Source organism: Pygocentrus nattereri, chromosome 23, assembly GCF_015220715.1.
Source record: "Pygocentrus nattereri isolate fPygNat1 chromosome 23, fPygNat1.pri, whole genome shotgun sequence".
NCBI lineage: Eukaryota > Metazoa > Chordata > Actinopteri > Characiformes > Serrasalmidae > Pygocentrus > Pygocentrus nattereri.
Window position 1 is genome coordinate 30052390 of NC_051233.1, and position 22225 is coordinate 30074614.

General features: G+C 42.4%; 1 protein-coding gene across 1 annotated transcript; it reads left to right on the forward strand.

Annotated features, from left to right (window-relative positions):
* Nucleotides 1–396: 396 nt before the first annotated feature.
* LOC108444018 (class I histocompatibility antigen, Gogo-B*0101 alpha chain-like) lies at nucleotides 397–22128 on the forward strand. Its single transcript, XM_037533310.1, has 13 exons — nucleotides 397–527; nucleotides 2911–3165; nucleotides 3619–3888; nucleotides 4981–5250; nucleotides 5673–5759; nucleotides 5940–5956; nucleotides 6112–6144; nucleotides 8582–8669; nucleotides 11247–11501; nucleotides 13677–13934; nucleotides 14670–14957; nucleotides 20430–20531; nucleotides 21633–22128. Exons 1-13 carry the CDS (start codon nucleotides 470–472, stop codon nucleotides 21683–21685), a joined length of 2034 nt encoding a protein of 677 aa, XP_037389207.1. The 5' UTR covers nucleotides 397–469; the 3' UTR covers nucleotides 21686–22128.
* The last annotated feature ends 97 nt before the right edge of the window (nucleotides 22129–22225 follow it).

The window sequence follows — 22225 nt, forward strand, 5'->3', positions numbered from 1 at the left end:
TTTATTGCAAGAAAAATTCAAAGCAACCAAATCATGTTGGAATTCAGATTCTATAGCTCTCCATCCTCCTCCCTTTACTAATACTGGGCGTTTCCCAGCACCCTTGCAATGTCACAGAACTACCCCTGACTAAACACAAACCTGGACAGCAGCCCAGACTGGGTCATTGAGGGCTGGTGTCCAGCACAGTGTTTTGGAATGCAAATGTTTTTCTGAATAAAATAACAGCTTCCAGCGATAAAGCTAACCAGCCAGGCCCATCAGTGGCCCCATCCTGTCTAGCAGAGCGTGATAATAAATAAATAAATAAATAAATAAATAAATAAATAAATAAATAAAAAATTGAAAGGGGAAGTGCAAAAATCCTGGAGCCCTTTACTCTTTCACAACATTTCCGTTGAGTAATCAGCGCCCATTCCTGCTGAAACGATGCATTTTAAGAGTGAGAGAGCAACTGGACTGGTGTACAATGGAGCTCCATGTTACTCTGTGCTTACTGTACTGCTGTGCTGCCTGTACTTTAGCAGGTAAGAGAGCTTTTGACAATTATAGGGTTATGTTGGGGGTTGAGAGAGCTACAGCCAGCTCTAGGAGTTATGTTGGTGTTGAGAGAGCTACGGACAGCTCTAGGAGTCTTGTTGGGGGGTGGGAGAGCTATGGACAGCTCTAGGAGTCGTGTTGGGGGTGGGAGAGCTACGGACAGCTCTAGGAGTCGTGTGTGGGGGGTGTAAGGAATGGTTTCCTTTGTCTCTGTCTGATCCCATCATAACCTCGCTCTGGTTGTTCTCCGTCTAAGCTTTAGGAGTGCACTAGAACAAGAGACACAGGCACATCAATGTTCAGAGACACTTGTTTATTTTCGGGATAGAAGGGCATCTTTATACAGACATAGCTGGCGGTTGACACGATTTCTGAGAAGAAAATGCTCTTGTGGCAAAACAGGAAATCATGGCTGAGAAAAATAAATAAATAAAAACACTCACTTGCAGGTCAGAACGTTCCGCTCTGACATACAGACATATGACTACTTTCAACTTCGTATGTTTGTAGAATAACTTCGTACAGAAAAGACTCTTTTGGCAGTTCTCTTCTTGCAGGCATCAGTTCCTCATTACTTCAGAAACTTCAGACGGGTCATAATTCCGCTGCTCGTCTCCTGACTTACACCCACTCACATCCCCACACGACACCACACAGCTTTCTGTAAACTATCACATTCAGTTCAAGATTCTTCTTCTCACTTATGAAACTGTCACACTTCCTCTTTCTTTGACCCTCTCCAGTTCACCAGGCCAAAATTCCAGAGGGGGGTGGGGGGGGGGGGTAACTACAAACAGCTCTAAGAGTTGTGTTGGGGGTGAGAGAGCTATGAACAGCTCTAAGAGTTGTATTGGGGGTGAGAGAGCTACGGACAGTTCTAGGAGTTGTGTTGGGGGTGAGAGAGCTATGAACAGCTCTAAGAGTTGTGTTGGGGGTGAGAGAGCTACGGACAGTTCTAGGAGTTGTGTTGGGGGTGAGAGAGCTACGGACAGTTCTAGGAGTTGTGTTGGGGGTGAGAGAGCTATGAACAGCTCTAGGGGTTGTGTTGGGGGTGAGAGAGCTACGGACAGTTCTAGGAGTTGTGTTGGGGGTGAGAGAGCTATGAACAGCTCTAAGAGTTGTATTGGGGGTGAGAGAGCTACGGACAGTTCTAGGAGTTGTGTTGGGGGTGAGAGAGCTATGGACAGTACTAGGAGTTGTGTTGGGGGTGAGAGAGCTATGAACAGCTCTAGGAGTTGTGTTGGGGGTGAGAGAGCTATGGACAGTTCTAGGAGTTGTGTTGGGGGTGAGAGAGCTATGGACAGTTCTAGGAGTTGTGTTGGGGGTGAGAGAGCTACGGACAGTTCTAGGAGTTGTGTTGGGGGTGAGAGAGCTATGAACAGCTCTAGGAGTTGTGTTGGGGGTGAGAGAGCTATGGACAGTTCTAGGAGTTGTGTTGGGGGTGAGAGAGCTACGGACAGTTCTAGGAGTTGTGTTGGGGGTGAGAGAGCTATGGACAGCTCTAGGAGTTGTGTTGGGGGTGAGAGAGCTATGGACAGTTCTAGGAGTTATGTTGGGGTGAGAGAGCTATGGACAGTTCTAGGAGTTATGTTGGGGGTGAGAGAGCTATGGACAGCTCTAGGAGTTGTGTTGGGGGTGAGAGAGCTATGGACAGTTCTAGGAGTTGTGTTGGGGGTGAGAGAGCTATGGACAGCTCTAGGAGTTGTGTTGGGGGTGAGAGAGCTACGGACAGCTCTAGGAGTTGTGTTGGGGGTGAGAGAGCTACGGACAGCTCTAGGACTTGTTAGGGTGATTTGGGGCAGTTGGAAGTGGCTGACAGTGGTTTATGTAAAGTGCACTATTTTGTTTTCTTTTGTTGTTTACAGTCCCGCAAACCGGAAAGAGAAGTGGAATTTTGCATAAAATCTCCCCTTAAAGTTACATTAGAGCCTTAAATTAGTTATAAAACTTTTGATTAAGTAGCTCAAGTGATAGGAAATTTTGAAGAATGCGACATCAAGGTAAACATTAAGGTGCCTTTCCACTGCATAGTACTGACTCGACTTGACTCGAGCCCTTTTTGGTTTACCAACAGGCAAAAGTTAGTACCTGGTACCTTTTTGGTACCATCTCTGTCGAGGTTCCTACGATACAGACCACTAATTTATCAGAGAGAATCACTAAACACATATGCTATCATTTGCTGACAAATGCAACCAACCAAGTTTATTTCCAATGTATTTTTTTCATTTAATGCAATTAGCAGTCATTAGACAGATGGACATTTTGGCCTCCTTAAAATCAGAGGCCTGTATTTTGTCCGTATAGTCAGTACAACTCATGAACAGTGTTTAATTCCATGCTTTTCACATTTGATTTAATGTTTTCCAGCAAAACATTTCTACACCACCTTGTACACGGTGACGAGAGCCTCGTGCCAGCCTGAGTTCACGGCCGTGTCGTTTGTTAACGAGTGGCAGATTACTCGCTATGACAGCCAGAATAAGACACTGACCGCCATGCACTCCTGGGTAAGGGCAGCTTTGAGTGACCAACACTGGGAGAAGTACAAGGAGACACACTTATCAGAATATTCAAGACTGCGAGAAGAACTAAACGCCACAATGAAGAGCTTAGGACACAAAGGTGAGCTTGAAGTCTGATTATTTGCTTCACATTCATTTCAGTACAGACATTAACCTTAAATCTACCAAAAATCTGTTATTTTGCTGCATGATTTATACCTCACAGTCAGACGCAAAGGTTTCAGTGCTCCCTGGTGAAACTACAGGTACTTGTTGAAATCAAGTTCCCTACATTGAACACTGCTGTACATTTTAGTGTACAATAACAATTTTATATGAATTTGCTGAACTGAACATATGATGTGGCTTCTGGAAAGGTTATGGCACATTTTATATTTTACGCTTTATTTTTACCTAAAAAAAAAAGGAAGTTACCATCATTGAGATAGATTTTCCTCTTGTTTTGACATCTATGCCCCAAAGTAAAGGCTGTACTAGTCCTGGGTCTCCACTGTCCAGTATGGGCCAGGCTCCAGTAAAAACCAGCTGAAGACTTCTTTCCCCCGTTTCTCAGAAGTTCACACATTTCAGAGGAGGTCCGGCTGTGAGTGGGACGATGTGACGGGTCTCTCTAAAGGCTTTGACGAATATGGATATGATGGAGAGGATTTTATATCACTGGATCTGAACCAGATGAGATACGTCCCTCACACAGCACAGGCGAACATCACGGCTGAGAGGTGGAACAGAGACGGAGCTCTGATTCAGTCTCAGAGCAGCTACCACACCCGCGAGTGCGTGAACTGGCTGAAGAGGTTCGGGAAGACCAACCTGGACCAAACAGGTGCTGTAGAAGTGAGATATGCACATGATTTTACACTTATATTGCATTACCTGTCTAATTGTTTCTGTGTTTTCCACTGTAAGAAAGATTCTCTGTTTAAATAAGCAGCCTGGGATCACAGTTGGTCTTTGAAGTCTTTTATTCTTGCAGCAAGGGAGCAGTTACACACAGAACATAGTCCAGAGTCTCAAAAATAAAACAGGAGAGCCAAGTTCTTACAGCTAAGCATGTAGCGTCCTGCTTCCCTTAGGATTAACCGCACCAGTTCTTGGCTGTTAATTTGAGAAGCGAAGAATCCTGTTTAGCAAGAACTGGTGCTTCTCCTGCTTGTTTTGGGTGCACATCCCATAAGCGTATCTGGATGCTTATACACATTTTTATCCTTACATGATCTCCTAGGGCATTAATGCTTACTGCAGCACTCAGGTCACAGCCTATATAATAGTCTTCTGTTATGGCATAGAGTATAAAGTTTAGTTTTTCAAACATCCATATTTCAGAAGAATATTTAACCCATCAAAGCAATGGAACAGCTCATATGGGGTTACTGCCATCAGAAACATTGGCTTTATATCAAATGTATTTAAACCTCTCCTACCTCCTACAATCAGCACACCTGATTGGCTCAAATGCATTAACCTCGACCTACATCCTAAATCTGGCATTAGAGCTGTAGCCCTGGTCCTGGTTTTACTGGACCATCTTTCATGGCTCCTCTTAGGCTGTTGATCAGAAATGTCCCGCTTTTATGAGCGGACAAATGGGGATTAATTATAGCGTATAGAGTATCTAAACCTAGATTTATCACAGAGTACAGCTGCTTATGTCGCTTATTATGTAGACCTGGCACTGCTATGCAACCCCTGCCCATTACTGAAAACTGAATGATATAAAAATACTTTTTCATCCAATCACAGTGAATCTAAACACATAAAAACAAGAACACAAAAATCCCTCAACACCTTTTATTTGAAGCTGTAGGTTGGCACCTACCCTTGTCTGGCACCCCAGGTCATGATGTCTTCAAACTTATAAACAACAAAACATCAGGTGATTCCAGTTTTTTGAAGTTTCTCCTTATGTTTCCCCCAGGAAGCATCTCGTTCTTCCAGAGGACGGCCTTCTCCCCTGTCGTCTGCCACGTCGCCGGTTTCTGTCCCAGCGCAATGAAGATCTCGTGGCGCAGAGACGGAAAAGACATGAAGGAAAATGTCAGAATTGGAGCCGCTTTGCCCGACGGTGAAGGAACATACTTGAGAGACGTTTCCTTCAACATCACTGAGCTGGACTCAAACTCGTTCACCTGTGTGGTGGGAAACACCTCCAGAGATTTGGACAAGCATCAGCTGAAGGTTGAGAAGAGTGAGTGTAATCAGCTTACACCAAGTTACATAAGCATATACTGTATATACACACAATTACAGATGTATGCAAAAAGCTTTGGTGCCCCGCTCAAAGGTTTTGTGGATCCCAAGTTTATTTGCTATTGTGACAATGTTAGGCTTGTAATGAAACAATAGCAGAACCATTTTGGTGCCATATAGAACCCTTTTCAGAAAAGAAGAACATTATCAATGCAAAGAGTTTGAGTGCTTATGGTTCTATATAAAATCGTTTTCTTTACTAAAAAGACTTGAAGAACCATCTTTAAGGGAGTAGTTGAGCTCAGAGGCCAACGTGTACATTGTCTTATACTAGTCGTCGTTATGATTGAATATGATGTACATTTATTCTTCAGTGATTAAGGTTGACTATTCTTGGTTTTTCCCATTTTGTCAATACAGATTTCCATCTGGCTTGGATTGCTGTTCTTATATCCATTGGCGTCATTTTAGTTGCTGTGGCCTGTTATTGTAAAAAGAAGCAGTCTGGTAAGGTTTGAGTTCCTCTGCCGATGTTTATTCTTGATTTTCTAAATATAAATTAGTACATCTTAAATGCACAATAACCTTCCAAATGAATAATGGAGAAAAAATGAAATAAAGAAATATATACAATTCTATATAACTGCAGTTAATACATGATGGCTCAAGATCTATGTTTCTTTACAGACTCCAATGGACAATCGGTGAGTATTTTGGGTTTATTATGCAAATCTAAACTTAAAGTATTTTAAAAAGTAGTGCATCGTGTCAAGGTGATATGTAAATGGACTTTTTTGCTCTAGTCAATAAATAATGTCTACATACACTTAAATGAGTTTTACTGACTCTTTGGTTATAGATGCAGTGCAGTAATGATGCAGTCGTCAACAAAGTGAACTGAAGAGGAAACTAGTATTTTTACAATGTCTTTCCTTCAAGTACAGAGTACAGTGTTTATATAAGAAACACATGGATGCAGGCATGACTTCAGAAATCAGAACCCAAGGTCATGTTTACCTTCCGGCTTGCGTTCATGTTCGTTATTTTGCAGCTAGTTAGTAGTCAAGTACTGTTGACCTAACAGAGCTACAACACTGAAAAGTTTGGAGAACTGACTGAACCAAGTGAAGAGAATTCTGTGCATATGGTTGCATTTTTAAGTAGACCTGCCTTTTTTTTTTAACCGTGTAGCTAAAAACATGCATGGTATGTTCAGCAAAAAAAAAGTTTTGCAAAATGTAAATAAAAACAATTCAATGATGTGCAAATCACTTAAGCCCTACATTTATTTGAAAATAGTACAAAAACAACATATCAAGCATTGAAACTGAGAAACTTGTTTTTGAAGAATATATGCTCATTTTGAATTTAATGTCAGCAACACATTTCAAAAAAGTTGGGACGGGGGCCTGTTTACCACGGTGTTGCACCACCTCTTCATTTAAAAACAGTCTGTAAGCGCTTGCTAGCTGAGGAGGCCATTTGCTGTAGTTTTGAAAGTGAAATCTTTTCCTTTCCATTCCTGCGTAACGCAAGATTTCAGCCCCCCCTTTCTTATTAGTTTTGGGGCAGTTTCTTTTCTCAGCCCTCTATTCTTTTACAACACTAAGTACCATACCAGTCACCCCTCTACAAAGGTGTGACAAACATTACTGTTTGCCACATCCTTAAGTAGAGGAGTCAGCAGGTGTGTGGAGTTGGACCTAATCAGCCCGAAGACTTCTGGGAATTGCAGTTCCCTGAGATTATGACCCCTTGCCGCTGTCGCCCTCTGCTGGCAGCAGGCGGGCCGCCTGGACCCTTACAGTCAACAGGTGTTTTCCAGATGCTTTTAAAACTGCCCTGGTGAAGAGCAGCAAGGATCCTTCCACACTGAATCATGTTATACCAATTTCTAATCTTTCTTTTTAAGTAAAGTCTTAGAAGAACATTAATTTCAAACAATTAAATATGCATCTAATTTTAAAATAAGTTATATGAGAAATTTCAGTCAGGTTTTCCTTCTAACCAAAGTACTTAGACAGCACTGATTTGCACTGTGTATGACCTCAGGCTCAGCACTGATCCACAATATCCTTCTATTTTGGCCATATTAGGTTACATTACATTACATTACATTACATTACATTTAGCAGACGCTTTTATCCAAAGAGACTTACAAATAGTAAGTAGGTCTTAGTGCAACTTCTGATACACAGGATTTTACATTGCCTTGAATACTGGATAGGTCACTCAGGTACTCAGGTAGAATGATTTAAATCATATTTAATGTATAGGCAATTCTTGGTTTCACTGGGAAACCATTCACTGAGGATATGAAACATTTTTGTTGAGTCCCACAGATATCAGGTTTAGGGCCTTTGCTTTTCTCTTTGTACACATTATCTCTAGTATACTTCTAGGTGATGTCATTAGGTAACATAATATACATTTCACAGCTACGCTGATGACACACAATTATACATTTCGATTCCTTCTGTTGATCAATGACTTAAGCTATATGACGTCCTTTACGTAGTGCTGAAAATGAGTTTTATTAGACACCCCCGCAAGAACCCATCCAGAAATAAAGGAAATTAACTACTCAGCTGGAGCAAATTTATATGAAACTTAATTAGAAAAAAACAGCAACAACATAACTTCCAACACAAGCAAGACTAGTTCAAGCACAATTTCCTGTCAATATTTTTTTTTTTCGTATTAATTCATGTTTGACATATTTTAAGGCTCTTACAATCCTGTGTGCTCCGAAATTAAAACCCAGTGTTAAGAATTATTTTTACCCGTTTATTATTATTATTATTTTTTTTTTAGAAAGGACTTTTATTTTGACAGAAAGTGGTTCACCAGTGGCGTTCTTATCCTGACTGAACCAAACAGAGACGGAGTGCTTCAAAATAAAAGTGTTTTATTTGAATATTATGTTTTTTTTTATTATTATTATTATTATTAATTTACGTTTGTCACATTTTAAGGTCCTTACAATCTTTTGTGCTCCAAAATAAAAACCCAGTGTTCAGAAATACGTTTACCCGTTTATTATTTATTTATTTATTTATTTTATTTTGGCCTTCTGATCCTGCCTGAACCAATCGGAGACGGGGTGCTTCAAAAAAGGTGTTTTATTTGTTTGTCTTTTTTATTTTACTTTATTATTTTTACTGAACTTCAGTTTTAAGAGTAACTTCACTAGAAAAGAGCCTCGTTTACTGAGTGAGCCCGTTTGGTAGAGCGTGTGGGCGTTTCCCCAGTGATGTGGGCACCGCTGATTGGCTGTAGGAAGTGTCACTCACTCTTCACCTGCGCCAGGTGGCTCCTCACCTCCGCAGCCGCGCGATTTGGTTGCCGGCGTCGTCATGAGAGGTACAGCGTTCCTGCTGCTGCTGCTGTCCGCCGTCAGCTCGGCTGTAACTGCAGGTAAATTCGCGCGTGTTTTCCCTGTAGATGACGGTCTTGGCTCGCGCTCGGGTTTGTATCCGTGTCTGACGGGAAAACTGGGCTCGGCAGTTTCACCGTCAAAACCTGATCATTCAGGAGTTCTGGAAAGTTCTCCTCGCTGCGCGGGAGCGCGCGACCAGATCATCTAATGTCACACATTAAGTCGAGTTAACGCGCTTTAGAGCGATTAATCGGCGCCGGGAGACGTTCCGCTCCCGCTGGTCTGTTTAAGATGGAGCGGGAGACTTTTCGGCAGCCGTTCGGCGTCTGGAACCGTGGAAATGGCCGTGTTTTCTGTGTTAGACGGTTTTAATTAACGTTATTAATTAATAAGTGGCGGTAATTAATGTCGGCGTAAACTAATGATACCGATGAAGTGAGGTGACGTCCCGTCTGATATCGCCGCGCTTTTAATGATTTTGGTACCGATGGCCGTTCATGTTGATTTTCTGCTGTAATCGCACTTTAACGGAAATTCTGCCCGCGGAACTAGCAGAAGTTGGCGGGAAAAGCAGCACGAGCCCAGAAACTGGAAAGCGCGCGAAGCAGAATGGACCAGTTCAGCATCGACACCGCAGTCAGACGTTCATTTAAACGGAACCGGTGTTGTGTTGGACTCTCCCCTGCAGGCCAGCCTCACACGAAGCGTCCCTAATTGTGATCGATGGCTTTGATCACGGCTTTGATTAGCCGTGTAGGCTTTAGCATGCTAATTAGCCAGCTAGCAGAGGGAAGTTGATAAGAGGCTGATAAGTGATGACGAAGTTCGCAGCTTTTCGAAGTTTATGGTTTTAAAATGTTAATCATTGTTAAGTGTTTTACTGCTAAGTCTTATAAACAGTTTTGCCCCTATTATTCTGCTGCTAAAGTCAACCCAACCGTCCTGCTTTGAGACCGATTTTGACCGGTTTTAACCGGTTCCTGGGTGGAATTTCCAGCACCATCTTAACTGCTGCTCCATTCCTTTATTATTAGCTGGAGTGAAGTGAGATGAGTCATGACGAGGACGATGACCCTGTAATGTCTTCTGTGTTTCTCAAACGCTAGAGGGCGCTCCAGAGCGACTTTCAAATGAATGACTTGAGATGGAGCATAAATAAGTTTATAAATGCTTTTTTTTTTTCTTGAACACAGACCAGCGTAAAACACTTCACCACCACTGTTGTATTTAAGAGCTTTTGAACGTTAGTTATAGGCCGCTGTCGTTCGTCCTGCATCATTCTGTCGTCCGCGTTATGCCCTTATTAGGAACTCTGGGTCTGGTCTTGGAGAAATCAAGCTTGGACCCGGAGTTCCTAATATGGGCATAACCAGCGTCGTGCCAATTACAGAATGACGTCACAGCTACAGTGGTCTATAGAAATTTAAAACTGCCTCGTGTATATTTGCGTCCTTCTGTAGAAAAAGGAAACCTACACGTGAGCGTTCTTTACTTTTTTAGTGAAATACGTCATCTTATTTCTAAAATTAATTACTGGGCAAGTGATTAGAAACTTTTTAGCGCCATTCACCCCCCCCCCCCCCCCCCCCCCCACACACGCACACACACACATATATAAACATACATATATACATATAAATCTGTCAATCATACTAGCAAGCTGACCTTAACAAGTGACCTATAAGCTCCATATAATTGCTTTGCTTTTCTTCTCAAACCATATAAAAACTACATCCAAACAAACATCTTCTCTCCAAATGTTCCCTTTCAACATTTTACCTGAAGCAGTCATGGGTGTGAAGAAGAGAAAAGGGCCGTGGTGGCCCCGCTCAGCTTTTGGAGAAAGTCGTATGCTGTAGTCCTTATCCAGATGAATTTTAGTTTTACTAAGTCTTACTCGGCCCACAGAAGTACACTGAGTGCGGTGTGGGGAGTTCGAGTGCGCATTTAAATCAGCTTATCTCGCAGAGTATTTGAACTGCCTCTGGCTTTCCACGCTTATGTTCACTGACTTTATCAGTCTGTTGTGAAGCCGCATCTCACGTTCAGGTCCTGATTTCACTCTCCAAGGACCCTCGTGTACAGTTAGCCGGTTAGAATTTTTTTCCCTGCAAGCCATTACAGTTAACTTTAACTCGCCGCTCGTTTAATCCAGTTGTGCCCCAGGTTTGTTGAACTGATTCGTAAGATCAAGTTCACAAATAGTTTGACTCATTCCTATCTACCGAAGCCTTTTGAGGTTCCTCGCAGTGTTGTTGATTACTTGGATATGTACGAATCGCCCAGTAACACTGTAAAAATCATGAAATCAAGGAAAGTAACATCAGGACAGGAATGTGTAGATGACTAGCTGTGTGCTTTGTAGTAAGATACTGCATCTTTACAGAATAAAATAAAGATAGGAATGTAAATAAGGTTTTGTCCCATCACCAACAATATTAACATACATTGAAATCATGAATATTTGCATTGAGAGAAATGTTGAAACGTGAATTCTCTTTAGCTCCTAAGAAAACTCTGTACACTTCCTAGTCGTTTTAAAGAGTTAATAAATAAATAAATGTACTAACTGGATGTCATCAGTGGGGCATTTGTCATTGTTTGATGTTTTGCAGGAACCCACACTCTTCACATCGCGTTCTCGATACAAACAGGAATTTCCAGCCTTCCTGAGGGCATGTCTTCGATGCTTTTTGACAAAGAGTACATTGCTCACTATAACAGTGATAAGATGCTCATCCCCATCCAGAACTGGGTGAAAGAAGCACTGGGGGACGTACTCTGGAACAACTTTACAAGCTTCCTTTCATCACAAATTGAGCATCTGCTACATGGCGTACGTGAAGCAGAGCAGCTGGTATGGGATAAAGGTGAGTTTTACATATAAGGTCTTATGTGATGGGTTTTCTGCCACTCTAGATGTTGTAGACCAAACTGTCGTCTGTTGTAGGCTTAGCTTCTCTGTTTTTTGTGGAAAGCTAATGTACTTAGAACTTTGTGCAAACCAGAAATCATAACATGGTGCAAACCAGTGGCAGCTGATGCTTTCTGGCACGGGAGCACGGGGGGATCATGTTAAGACTATTATTTTATTTTCAGTAATAACTTATAACATGTAGATCACAGTATAACACAGTATACTCCTAAGGTGTTCCTCCAGTTGAGTGTAATTATCTACTGGGTGAGTCAAAAGTGACAGGACACTGTTTTGTTTTATTTTTAATTTTATTATTTAATTTTATTTTTATCTCTGGGGTCGTCTCAAACAAACTGTGTAAGCTGAGAAAATCCACAACAAACACCACCTTCAGCACCGCATCATGGAGGCTTGTAACAGCATAAAAAATAAAATAAAGCGGTGTCCTGTGACTTGACTCGCCCTGTAGAAACTTTTTAATTTAATTTGCCACATAAAAGAAAATGACTGAACTTATTCATATTATTTTCCAAACGACCGTGTAAGTTGCAAGTTATCTTCTCCCAGGGAGACTAATTCTAGTTTTCCAATGACTCTCCTGCAGCACTGAGCTCATCTTCAGCAGCAGGCTGTTTTCGGTCTGAGTCGATGTCAGTCAGGCACGTTAGTGTCTGTGTTGTCAGTGTTGTGTCTGTTCACAGGTATATCTTCTCAGAGAGCTCTGCCAGTCATCATATACAGGCACTGAGTGTTTGTAGACACCTACGTTTCAGTAAACATAAATGATTTTCTTATGCAAAAAGTACTCCAGATAACTTCATTGACTCCCAGTGAATCCTGGTGTCCAGGTGGATTTTACCAAATGAATTAGAATAAGAAATGGAAAATCTCTCAGCCAGTTGTGCTTGCGCACAGAGGAATTTGAGCTTTGCGTTTTACCCAGGGCGCCCTTCTGGACACAAAGCGGGTTCCCTGTTGTCCAGCCCATGATTGCCCATTTTCACACATGGCATTGATGATCTTTGCTCCAGTCATACAGCATATATTTAAATCTGCAATGATCTCACATTGAATGCCAGTTTCAGTTGGGGCCTGTAGATCTCTCACGCACATTTTACAAACTCCTAAACTGAATTTTTTTATTCTGACAGTTTTTTCAGGAGCATGCTATGGTGTCTCGCCACTGCCTGTCTGTTGTAGGAGTGCAGGAGGTGCAGCCATGCGAAGGGGTTCTTGGGAAGCACCACACTCGCACTAACTTTAATGTTAATGTTCGGTGGTTCTCTTTTGCTGCCTGTTCTAAAAAAATAAAATAAAAACGAAAAATTCCTTTAATTAAAGCACATTGGCTCCCACGTTGTCTTCATCGCAGACACCACAAAACGTTTTTCCTCTGAATGTCACTGGATCCTCTGGATTAGAGTCTTCGAGTCAAAATAACAATTTTGCTACAAGCAAGCTAAAACTGGTGTCCTCCACAAACCGGAAAGCTTTGTCCTGTGGTAGTTCAGTTGTTTTGGCAGTATGGAGTACAGTTTGAGTAGTTTATTACATTAGTGTTGACATTTAATATTAGCCTGACTTTAATGCAGCATTTCAGTAAGGGGGGGGGGGGGGGGTGTTAACTTGCTATTGGCATGACTTTAGCAATGCTTGTGTTTGAACCCTGTAATGACCTTGTAATTCACAGGATTGAGTGACATTCAGAGGAAAAATGTAAATGAAGAAGTTTTATTAAACCACCAACAACTTGGAAAACTGAAGAGAAAATGTTTTGAGCTAATTAAATTAGGCATTTTTTTACTGCAGGCATGATCACTTGAACACGACTGGTCCAAAATGGGGGATGATAAAATAGGCGTAACATGTAATATTTGCAAAATATACAGCTTGCCCTAATTTTAACTTTTCTAACATTTGGAAAGTCCAAAATAACCCTTGATATTAGGCTGGTACCAGAAATTGTTGAAAGTATGAGTCAAGCCAGTGGCATACATAATGCTTTCAAAAAGATCATTTTATATGGTGTAAGTAGTAATGTCAGGTTGCCTTGTCCGCTAATAATATTATAAATATTATGTAATGTAGCATCATAGGTAATGTCTACCGTTTTTTGATTATTCCTTAGGTGTCCATACATTACAAAGAAGACTGTCATGCCAGCTGAATATTAGTGGTGTTCCAGAAGTGTCTGACGAGTATGGATATGACGGAGAGACTTTTATATCGCTGGATCAAGAACACAAATATGTTGCTGACATGCCAGATGCCGAGACTATTGTGAGGAGATGGAGCAGACATGGAAAGGAGAAACATATCGCGCGTCATTGTATAGACTGGTTAAAGAGAATCCAAAACCATGGAAAGAATCGAACGCGAAGACCAGGTACTACAGTCCTCTACTGACATAATTTTGAGTGACAGTTTATTAGATTTCATGTTAAACACTGTTTTTAAAGTTCTGCTGAAACTACAGAAAGTTGGAAGGCATGTCTTCACACTCAAGTTAACATAAGTGCAGTAGAGTTTTGGCAGGAAGATGTATAGTATGTTATAATCCCTCTCTCTCGGTCCCCCTCTCTCTGTCCCTCTCTCTCTCGGTCCCCCTCTCGGTCCCCCTCTCGGTCCCCCTCTCGGTCCCCCTCTCGGTCTCTCTCTCGGTCTCTCTCTCTCGGTCTCGGTCTCTCTCTCTCTCTCTCTCTCTCTCTCTCTCTCTCTCTCTCTCTCTCTCTCTCTCTCTCTCTCTCTCTCTCTCTCTCTCTCGCGGTCCACCCTCTCGGTCCTCCTCTCTCTCTCTCGGTCCACCCTCTCGGTCCTCCTCTCTCTCTCTCGGTCTCTCTCTCTCTCTCGGTCTCTCTCTCTCTCGCGGTCTCTCTCTCTCTCGCGGTCTCTCTCTCTCTCGCGGTCTCTCTCTCTCTCGCGGTCTCTCTCTCTCTCGCGGTCTCTCTCTCTCTCGCGGTCTCTCCCTCTCTCTCGGTCTCTCTCTCTCTCTGTCCTCCTCTCTCTCTCTCGGTCTCGGTCTCTCTCTCGGTCTCTCTCCTTCTCTCGGTCCTCCTCTCTCTCTCTCGGCCCCCCCCCCCCCTCGGTCCCCCTCTCTGTCTTTCTTTGTCCTGTTCTCTAGTCTCTCCTCCTGAGGTGTCGTTCTTGCAGAAGACTCCTTCCTCTCCTGTGGTGTGCTTTGCTACTGGATTCTACCCCAGGGCAGTGAACATGTCCTGGCAGAGAAACGGAGAAGACGTCTCTCAGAATGTGCGTGTAGGAGAGACGTTACCCAATGATGATGGAACCTTCCAGAAGAGAGTTTCCCTCAATGTGACACCCGAAGAGTGGAACGAGAACCAGTACAGCTGTGTGGTCCAGCATAATGAGACAATCAAGAATCTGACTGAGGAGATCAAGACTAACTATGGTAAACATTTTGCCAAATAATATTAAACATGTAAATTAGGTGTTTCATTCCCTTTTCCTTTTGAAATCCCTGATTACAGGCATTAATAACAGTACAAGATGGCGCCCACCGTGGCAGACGTCTTTGTGTGCTCCTCCTGCAACCGACGCTATTTATTACTTATTTTAACTTTAGTATTTATTTTAAGTGTACAGAACATCTACAGAACACTTAGTTACAGTAAAGAGGCACTCCTGGAGATCGGTAAAGTTCATCATGAACTTACCTTTAGCCTCTCGGACTTCAACTTTCTCTTACGCTCGAACTCCACTGGCACCAGCCAGCAAGGCCCAGGAGCACCGGCCTCGGGTGAGCGGCGCAGCCGACGAACAGAGCGGCCAAAGCGGAAGCGGGGCAAGAGAGGTGGGCTACATGCTAGGCTAAAGGCTAGGGCTACACGACCACTGCTACCTAGCCTGCTGCTAGCTAATGTTCGCTCCCTCGAAAACAAGCTCTGCTCTTCACCTGAGCTTAGAACACCTGGAAGGAAAGAATACACATGTGCGCATGTGTATTAACTCAATCATCCCACAACATCTGATAAGCAAACTGCCCCCCTTGGCTTCAGCACCCACTCGTGTAACTGGCTGGTGGACATTGTAACAAATAGGCCTCAGTCTGTGCGGGTGGGCAACATCTCCAGTGTCATCTCTCTGAGCACCGGCTCCCCTCAAGGCTGTGTCCTGAGCCCACTGCGGTTCACCCTGATGACCCACGACTGCAGCGCCAGGTCCACCACCAACCACATAGTGAAGTTTGCAGGCGACACAGCAGTAGTGGGCCCAATCCAGGATGATAATGACCTGCACTACAGAGAGGAGGTGGACCATCTGGTTGACTGGTGTGAAACCAGCAACCTGGTCCTGAACGTCGAGAAAACCAAAGGGATCATCGTCGACTTCAGGAGGAGCCAACCCAACCACACGCCACTCATCACACAGCACTAGAGACAGTTAGCAAAACAAAGTTCATGGGGGTACAGACGACGGACACTTTGGCCAGGTCCACCCACTCTGAAGCTCTGGTCGAAAGAGCTCAGCAGCACATGTAATTCCTGAGATGGATGAAAATAGCACACCTCCCCCCTCCGATTCTTACCATCTTCTACAGAGGCACTGTAAAGAGCGTACTGACCAGTTGCATCTCTGTCTGGGCAGGAGCCTGCAGCACTTCTGACTGGATGTCCCTGCGGAGCGTGGTTAGGACGGCAGAGAAAATTATTGGGACTTCACTTCCTCCAATACAGGATATTGTGAAAAGTCGCTGTCAGACCAGAGCTAAGAACATAAACAGAGAGCCCTCCCACCCACACCATGGACTGTTCTTGCTGCTGGCCTCTGGAAGGAGGTTCCGAAGCCTTCGAAGCAGAACAGCCAGGTTCAAAAACAGCTTCTTCCCACATGCCGTAAGACTGCTAAACTCTAAATGACATGCTGCTCCAAATCTTTCTTTTTTTGATTACCTCATAGATGGGACCTCCACTGCAATATACTCATGTACATAAACCTATTTAAAAATTACTTATCTGCCGACATGCATATGTTTACATATGCACTACGCTTTGCACTACATTGTGTTAGTTGTACTACTGATCTACTCTGAGCCAAGGTGACAATTTTGTTCTTATGCGCACTGTACGGTGTTAATTTGAGTGACAAAGCCTGTCTAAGTTTAACCAAACAAAAAAATCAGTAAATAAAACAAAATAAGAATATGTTCTTGTGAACCTTTTATATGAAAGGTTTTGTAGCCTTTATTGAAAAGGCTGTTGTCTGTTTCTTAGCCCTTTAGTGCACAAAGAATGTGCTTGCAGTTCTGATATGAATAGTTGTTAGTATTTAATTTTTTATTTTTTGTTATACCGAATAGTAAAGACAGAGTTTAAAGAGAGGTTAGTTAGATTTCTGTTTAAACATACACAAAAACATGTTTGCATATGTTACATCCAGCCAGAGACATTTATAATAATAATAATAATAATAATAATAATAATAATAATAATAATAATAATAATAACTGAGAATTCAGACAATAGTCTTCAGGATGAATGTGACTTGTCCAGTTCCCCTCTCTAAGTGGCTGCCCTAGTACAGTCATGTCTTTTCCATGTAGCTAAAGGCTGCATACTTGGCTGAAGACCTCCACCGAGTGACCTATTCAGAGAAGTCCCTCCACACTTTATGTACTCGAATAGGATAACGGAACGTTAAATTACCAAGATGTGAAAGTGAGGAACGTTAACCTGACAAATTAATTTAGACTTTGCTATTCCTCTTATCTGCTGAGTGACACTGAAGTGAAGGCACTTGTATTTAACTCTGTGTAACTGAGACCTGCAGATGAACCTGAATACACACACAGCAGGCTAGCTGATTCGTATAGTCCCTCAGAAATCCTGTCAGATTTGTCATTGTATACTTTATTCCTATATGCACCTATAACAAGACAGTGTTTTTTTTTTTTTTTTCTTTGTATTTTCTTAATGATTATTTCTATAGTGAAGTGGTTTCAAGAAATGTTTTACATGTTACTTTTAGGTTGTGCGTACAGCAGCATTTGCTCAGGGGTATTCTGCTAAGGACTCTTCTAGTGAAGGGCAGGGCTTGGGAGGGACGTTTGTGAATGGTCATAAGTAAGAGAAAAGTTTGCTTAGGTACAGCATAGCTTGTAAAGCCTATGCAAACCAAGTGGAGTGGAGAAGGCTATAGTTGGTGTTTAGAAGTAACTTTCGCTCATTGGAGGCATCCTACATTTGCCACCACCCTCCTCTGTTCTTAAAGTGAGTTTGCATTTTAGCGTGTGTAAAACCCCCTGGGAGGGTCATGAGCGAGCAGTAGTGGTGCAGGAAGTGCTGATGTGGTGCCCAACCTTGGAGATGCTGCCTGGCTTGAAGGCCACTCATCATTACGTGCAGTCCATTCAGATGTACTTGTGAATATGCTAATTTTTATGTATTTTAATGGAATACCATGAACGCATTAGCTTGCCTGCTAGATCCTAGTGAGGGATCCAATGCCCCTCTAGAGGTCTTTTGGGCAGCCCAGGCTCCTTCTGTCAATACCATTTAGCTGCCATTTAACTTGAAACTTTAGCTAGATTGGCTTATACTCAGGTCACCTTCTGACAAAATTGACCCACAGACTGACCGTAACTGTAGCTAATATAGCCAGTGCCAATGGGGCAGCAGTCTGATGCTTATGGCAAGTTGGGAGCAAGAAGATGAGTGTCTTGGTCTGGATAGCTGAGGTTTAAAGTAAGTGTTCTGGGCTTGGAGTTTTTAAGAAACCGTGGGTGCAGGGGATCTAGAGTGTGCCATGTTGAGTTCAAGAGGTGCCCATGTGGTGACAATGAAGCCACCAGTTGTCCAGTGCATAATTGAACATGCATTGTCACATGCAAGCCAGTTGGAGATTCTCTGAGGCCAAGGTGGCAGTCACATCAAGGGTAGCACAGCTTTTCGTGGGTGAAGACGCCAGTGCTGGAGCAGCTGAACACACAGTGCTGGTGAATGGATGCCTGAGGGCAGTGGGTGGCACGCGTGTAGCACCCTTGTAAGCATCAATGATGCTTACACCTTGTAGATGTAAAGTCAGAGACGACAGCTCATCTGCTGCTGCACAGTTTATGTCGGTTGTCCTCTAATCCTTCATCAGTGGTCACAGCACGCTGCCCACAGGACGCTGTCGGCTGGGTATTTCAGTCCAGCAGTGACACTGAGGTGTTTTAAAAACTCCAGCAGCACTGCTGTGTCTGATCCACTCAGATCCACAACACACACTAACACACCATCATAGGGGTGGGGGAGAAAATTTGATTCTTGGATGCATCGAGATGCGGATGTGGACAATTTTAAATCGATTCATAAATGTCATGTCAAAAATCGATTTTCGAAATAATTTATATCGTAATGTTAACAGAACGCAAAAAGGGTGGAAGTTTGAAGTGCAGCACCCGGACAGTCTGTGGCGGCACATAACAATAACACGAGAAATGAGCGGGAAATCCGAATGGCTCCCTCTGCGTTAAAAGCCAGGTTAGGTCAGGAATCACAGCCCAAATGTTTAGAAGAGACATTTTGTCCTTACAACAAAAATCAGACCACCTTAGGACCCACAGCATTTATGTGCTAATGTCCTAGTATAGGCTAAAAAATATAAACGAAAACGTGGACTCTTTAGCTATAGCCACTTTTCTTCCATCTCCACCAGAAAACTTTTTCTAAGAAGTTGAATAGCTTCTTGTAAAATGTCTCACAGCGTTCGACTGTATTTACAAGGCTGAAGTCGCTTTTCATTTGACAGCTTCTTGTTTGAATTTTCCCGTGCCACCTTAAATTTTGACTGAGGTGCCGAATGTAAATGCGTCACTATTTAAGGTGGAATTTCAGCTTCAGGTTTTTAGAATTTCAGTCTCTCATTGCAGATTTAATGTACCAGGAAACCAACTGCACTTCTTATGAATGCGAATAAGTATATTTGTCTCTGTTTGTTTGTTTGTCTTCCTCTTTTCCTTTTTTGTTCACTACTAGTGAGGCGAGGCTTTGTTGCTTTGTGACCTGCAGTCTTCACGCCAGTTCTGTCGTTGCGAATCAGGGCTTTCACGCTATGTGGCATACGTCCCACCTCGAAGATATTTTACTGACACCGAAAACATGATCCAACATGACCAAAAACAAAAGTTATAAAATCACTAAAGAAAACTGGCAGGATGGCTGTAACGTGCTGCGTGGACATTTACTACCACAGGATCTTATTTCACTGTAACGGAGCATTTTATCACAGATGAGTGGCAGCAGCATCTCATGCTCCAAACAAAAGCAGTGAATGAGAGCCTTCCAGTTCCCTTACCATATAATTTCCGTTTGATTTATTAATAAAAGATATTGGAAGTGAATGCAGTATGGATCATTGCAAATACTTTGCTTTAAAACTGCAAAGTCCTCAGACAGTAAAATAGAAATCCTGTATAGGGAAAAAATGATGCATCGATAATCGTTTTATAATTGCATTGCAGCCGAATCGAATTGTGAGGTGCCAAGAGATTCCCACCCCTACGCCACCACCATGTCAGTGTTACTGCAGTGCTGAGAATGATCTATCAAATAAGACCTGCTCTGTGGTGGTCCTGCAGGGGTCCTGACCATTAAAGAACAGAGTGGAAGGGGGCCAACAAAGTTTACTGAGAAAGAGATGGACTACAGTCAGTAATTGTAGAACTACAGAGCGCTCCTATACAGGCAGTGAGTGTAGAAACAAGGAGGCTGGCTTAATGAAGTTTTTTTTTTTTTTTTTTGACTGTGTTCAAATAGCTTATTTAATGCAGTGTTTTTTTTTTTTGTTATGTGTTAAAAAGCATTTAAAATTATTTTTAATGACTTCAGTGTGGTGTTTAGTGTCATGTGGTGTTCAAGTGTGTGCATTTTCTTACTTTCAGGACCTCAGCCACGTAACCAAGCCATCGTCTGTATACCTGTTGTTCTCGTTGCCTCAGTGTTATTCATCTTACGGATTGCTTTGTCGAAGACGCTTCAGGATGGTAAGAGTCTGCCCAGTGATTGCCTGAGGGAAATATTAGTCTGTGTTTGAAGGTGATGGTAGCTCTGCAACTGCTTAAATCTGAAGATATGTTGACGGTATCAGGCACAGGGTAACGTTATATATCTCTGTTCTGTCCTGCCACTGTTGGCTCCAAAGTGAGACACTTGCCCTTGGATAAAATGTGACGCTTGGGTACACCTATATTAGGTGTGATGACATTGTTGGATGAAGGATTGATTTTACAAACTGCTTAAGGATCTAAATAGTAAAATTCATGCAGTTATTAGTAAATTGAATTGTGGTGTTCATTTGGCAGTTCTGCTGTAAAACAGTTATTTTAAAGACTTTTATTCAGAGTTTAATAGATGCTACGCAAAATATTCCTCTAGTAGCACACAATTTCACAGCATGACAAACTTTTATTGCTTTATAAAATGTAACCAATTTTAGATTTGCTAGGTAAACATCATTGGTGGTTGCAGCAACATTCTTCTTAAGCAGTTTACACTTTTATACTCTCTGTAAAGGAATAAATTAGCTAATAGTCCAACAGATTACTTCAGTAATTATGAGGACCAGGCTTCAAATTTAGTCCTTCCAAGAAGAGTCGTGGAAAAACTACATATAGAATGAGTTGGCTGTATGCCTGTTACAAGCGCCACATGCTTGTGTATGAATTAGAATCATTATCAAACATTGCTAACTTGGCACTAACACCGCTGCAAATTCCCATGGGGTGGGAGAAGCCACATATAAAACAAATTGCAATATTTTTGCATTAAACACTACTGTGTTGTCATACTCATGAATTTTGAACTGTTTTTGTTTCACAGCACAAGCAAAATTTAAGAAGTTACTTTTATGTTTCTTTACATCCATGCTGTCCAATTAGCAGCCATGCTTTCTCCTGAACTTAGTACCCCACAGGCTCAAACAGATACAGTGTAGACTCATGTATGTTGAAATAGTCTCTACTAATAAGTTTTAAGGGATACGCTAGCACATCACACTGCACTGGTACAGAAGCCACATTGCCATTTGTCATTCAAGCATTAGCCACTGGAGTGCACTGTTAAATGTGTGTCATGCTGTCTTACAGAGTGTGAGTGTCTGGTGAGATGTCCTGTTGATAGGAAACTCATGCTGGTATGATCGGGGGAAAAAAACAAACAAAAAAAAAAACAGGTAAGTACTTGTCATCCACGCTCACTCACTGGTCTTATTATATCCACCTACTTTATATCTAAACTTACTGACCACTGTCCATATAGGTGCACTTCTAGAATTTCTGCAATTACAGACTGTCAGTTAATATCAATGCTGCTAACACTGTCAACTACTGCTCAGGTTGAGCTGGTTATGCTACTGGGGTTGTCCTGCAAACACTCCTGGTCGTTCTGTGCACGTTCCTTGGGTTGTGATGAATGGCTGTCAGGTCACGCTGACATTCGTTCGTTGGACCATGATGAGAACGCTCTCTGGTACAGATCGAGGGAGCGTTTGTTGGACCATGCTGAGAACCACTCTGTGGTCGCGGTGGTCTGTGGTGACCACCATTTTGCAAAAATTTCAAAATAAAAATGATCTTTTTTTGAGTTTATTGCTTGCCTTAGTCTAGCATTAGCATCAAGCTCATGTTAATGTGCAGCCTCAGTCACTCTATGACTGAGGACATATGACTCTCAGATCCAG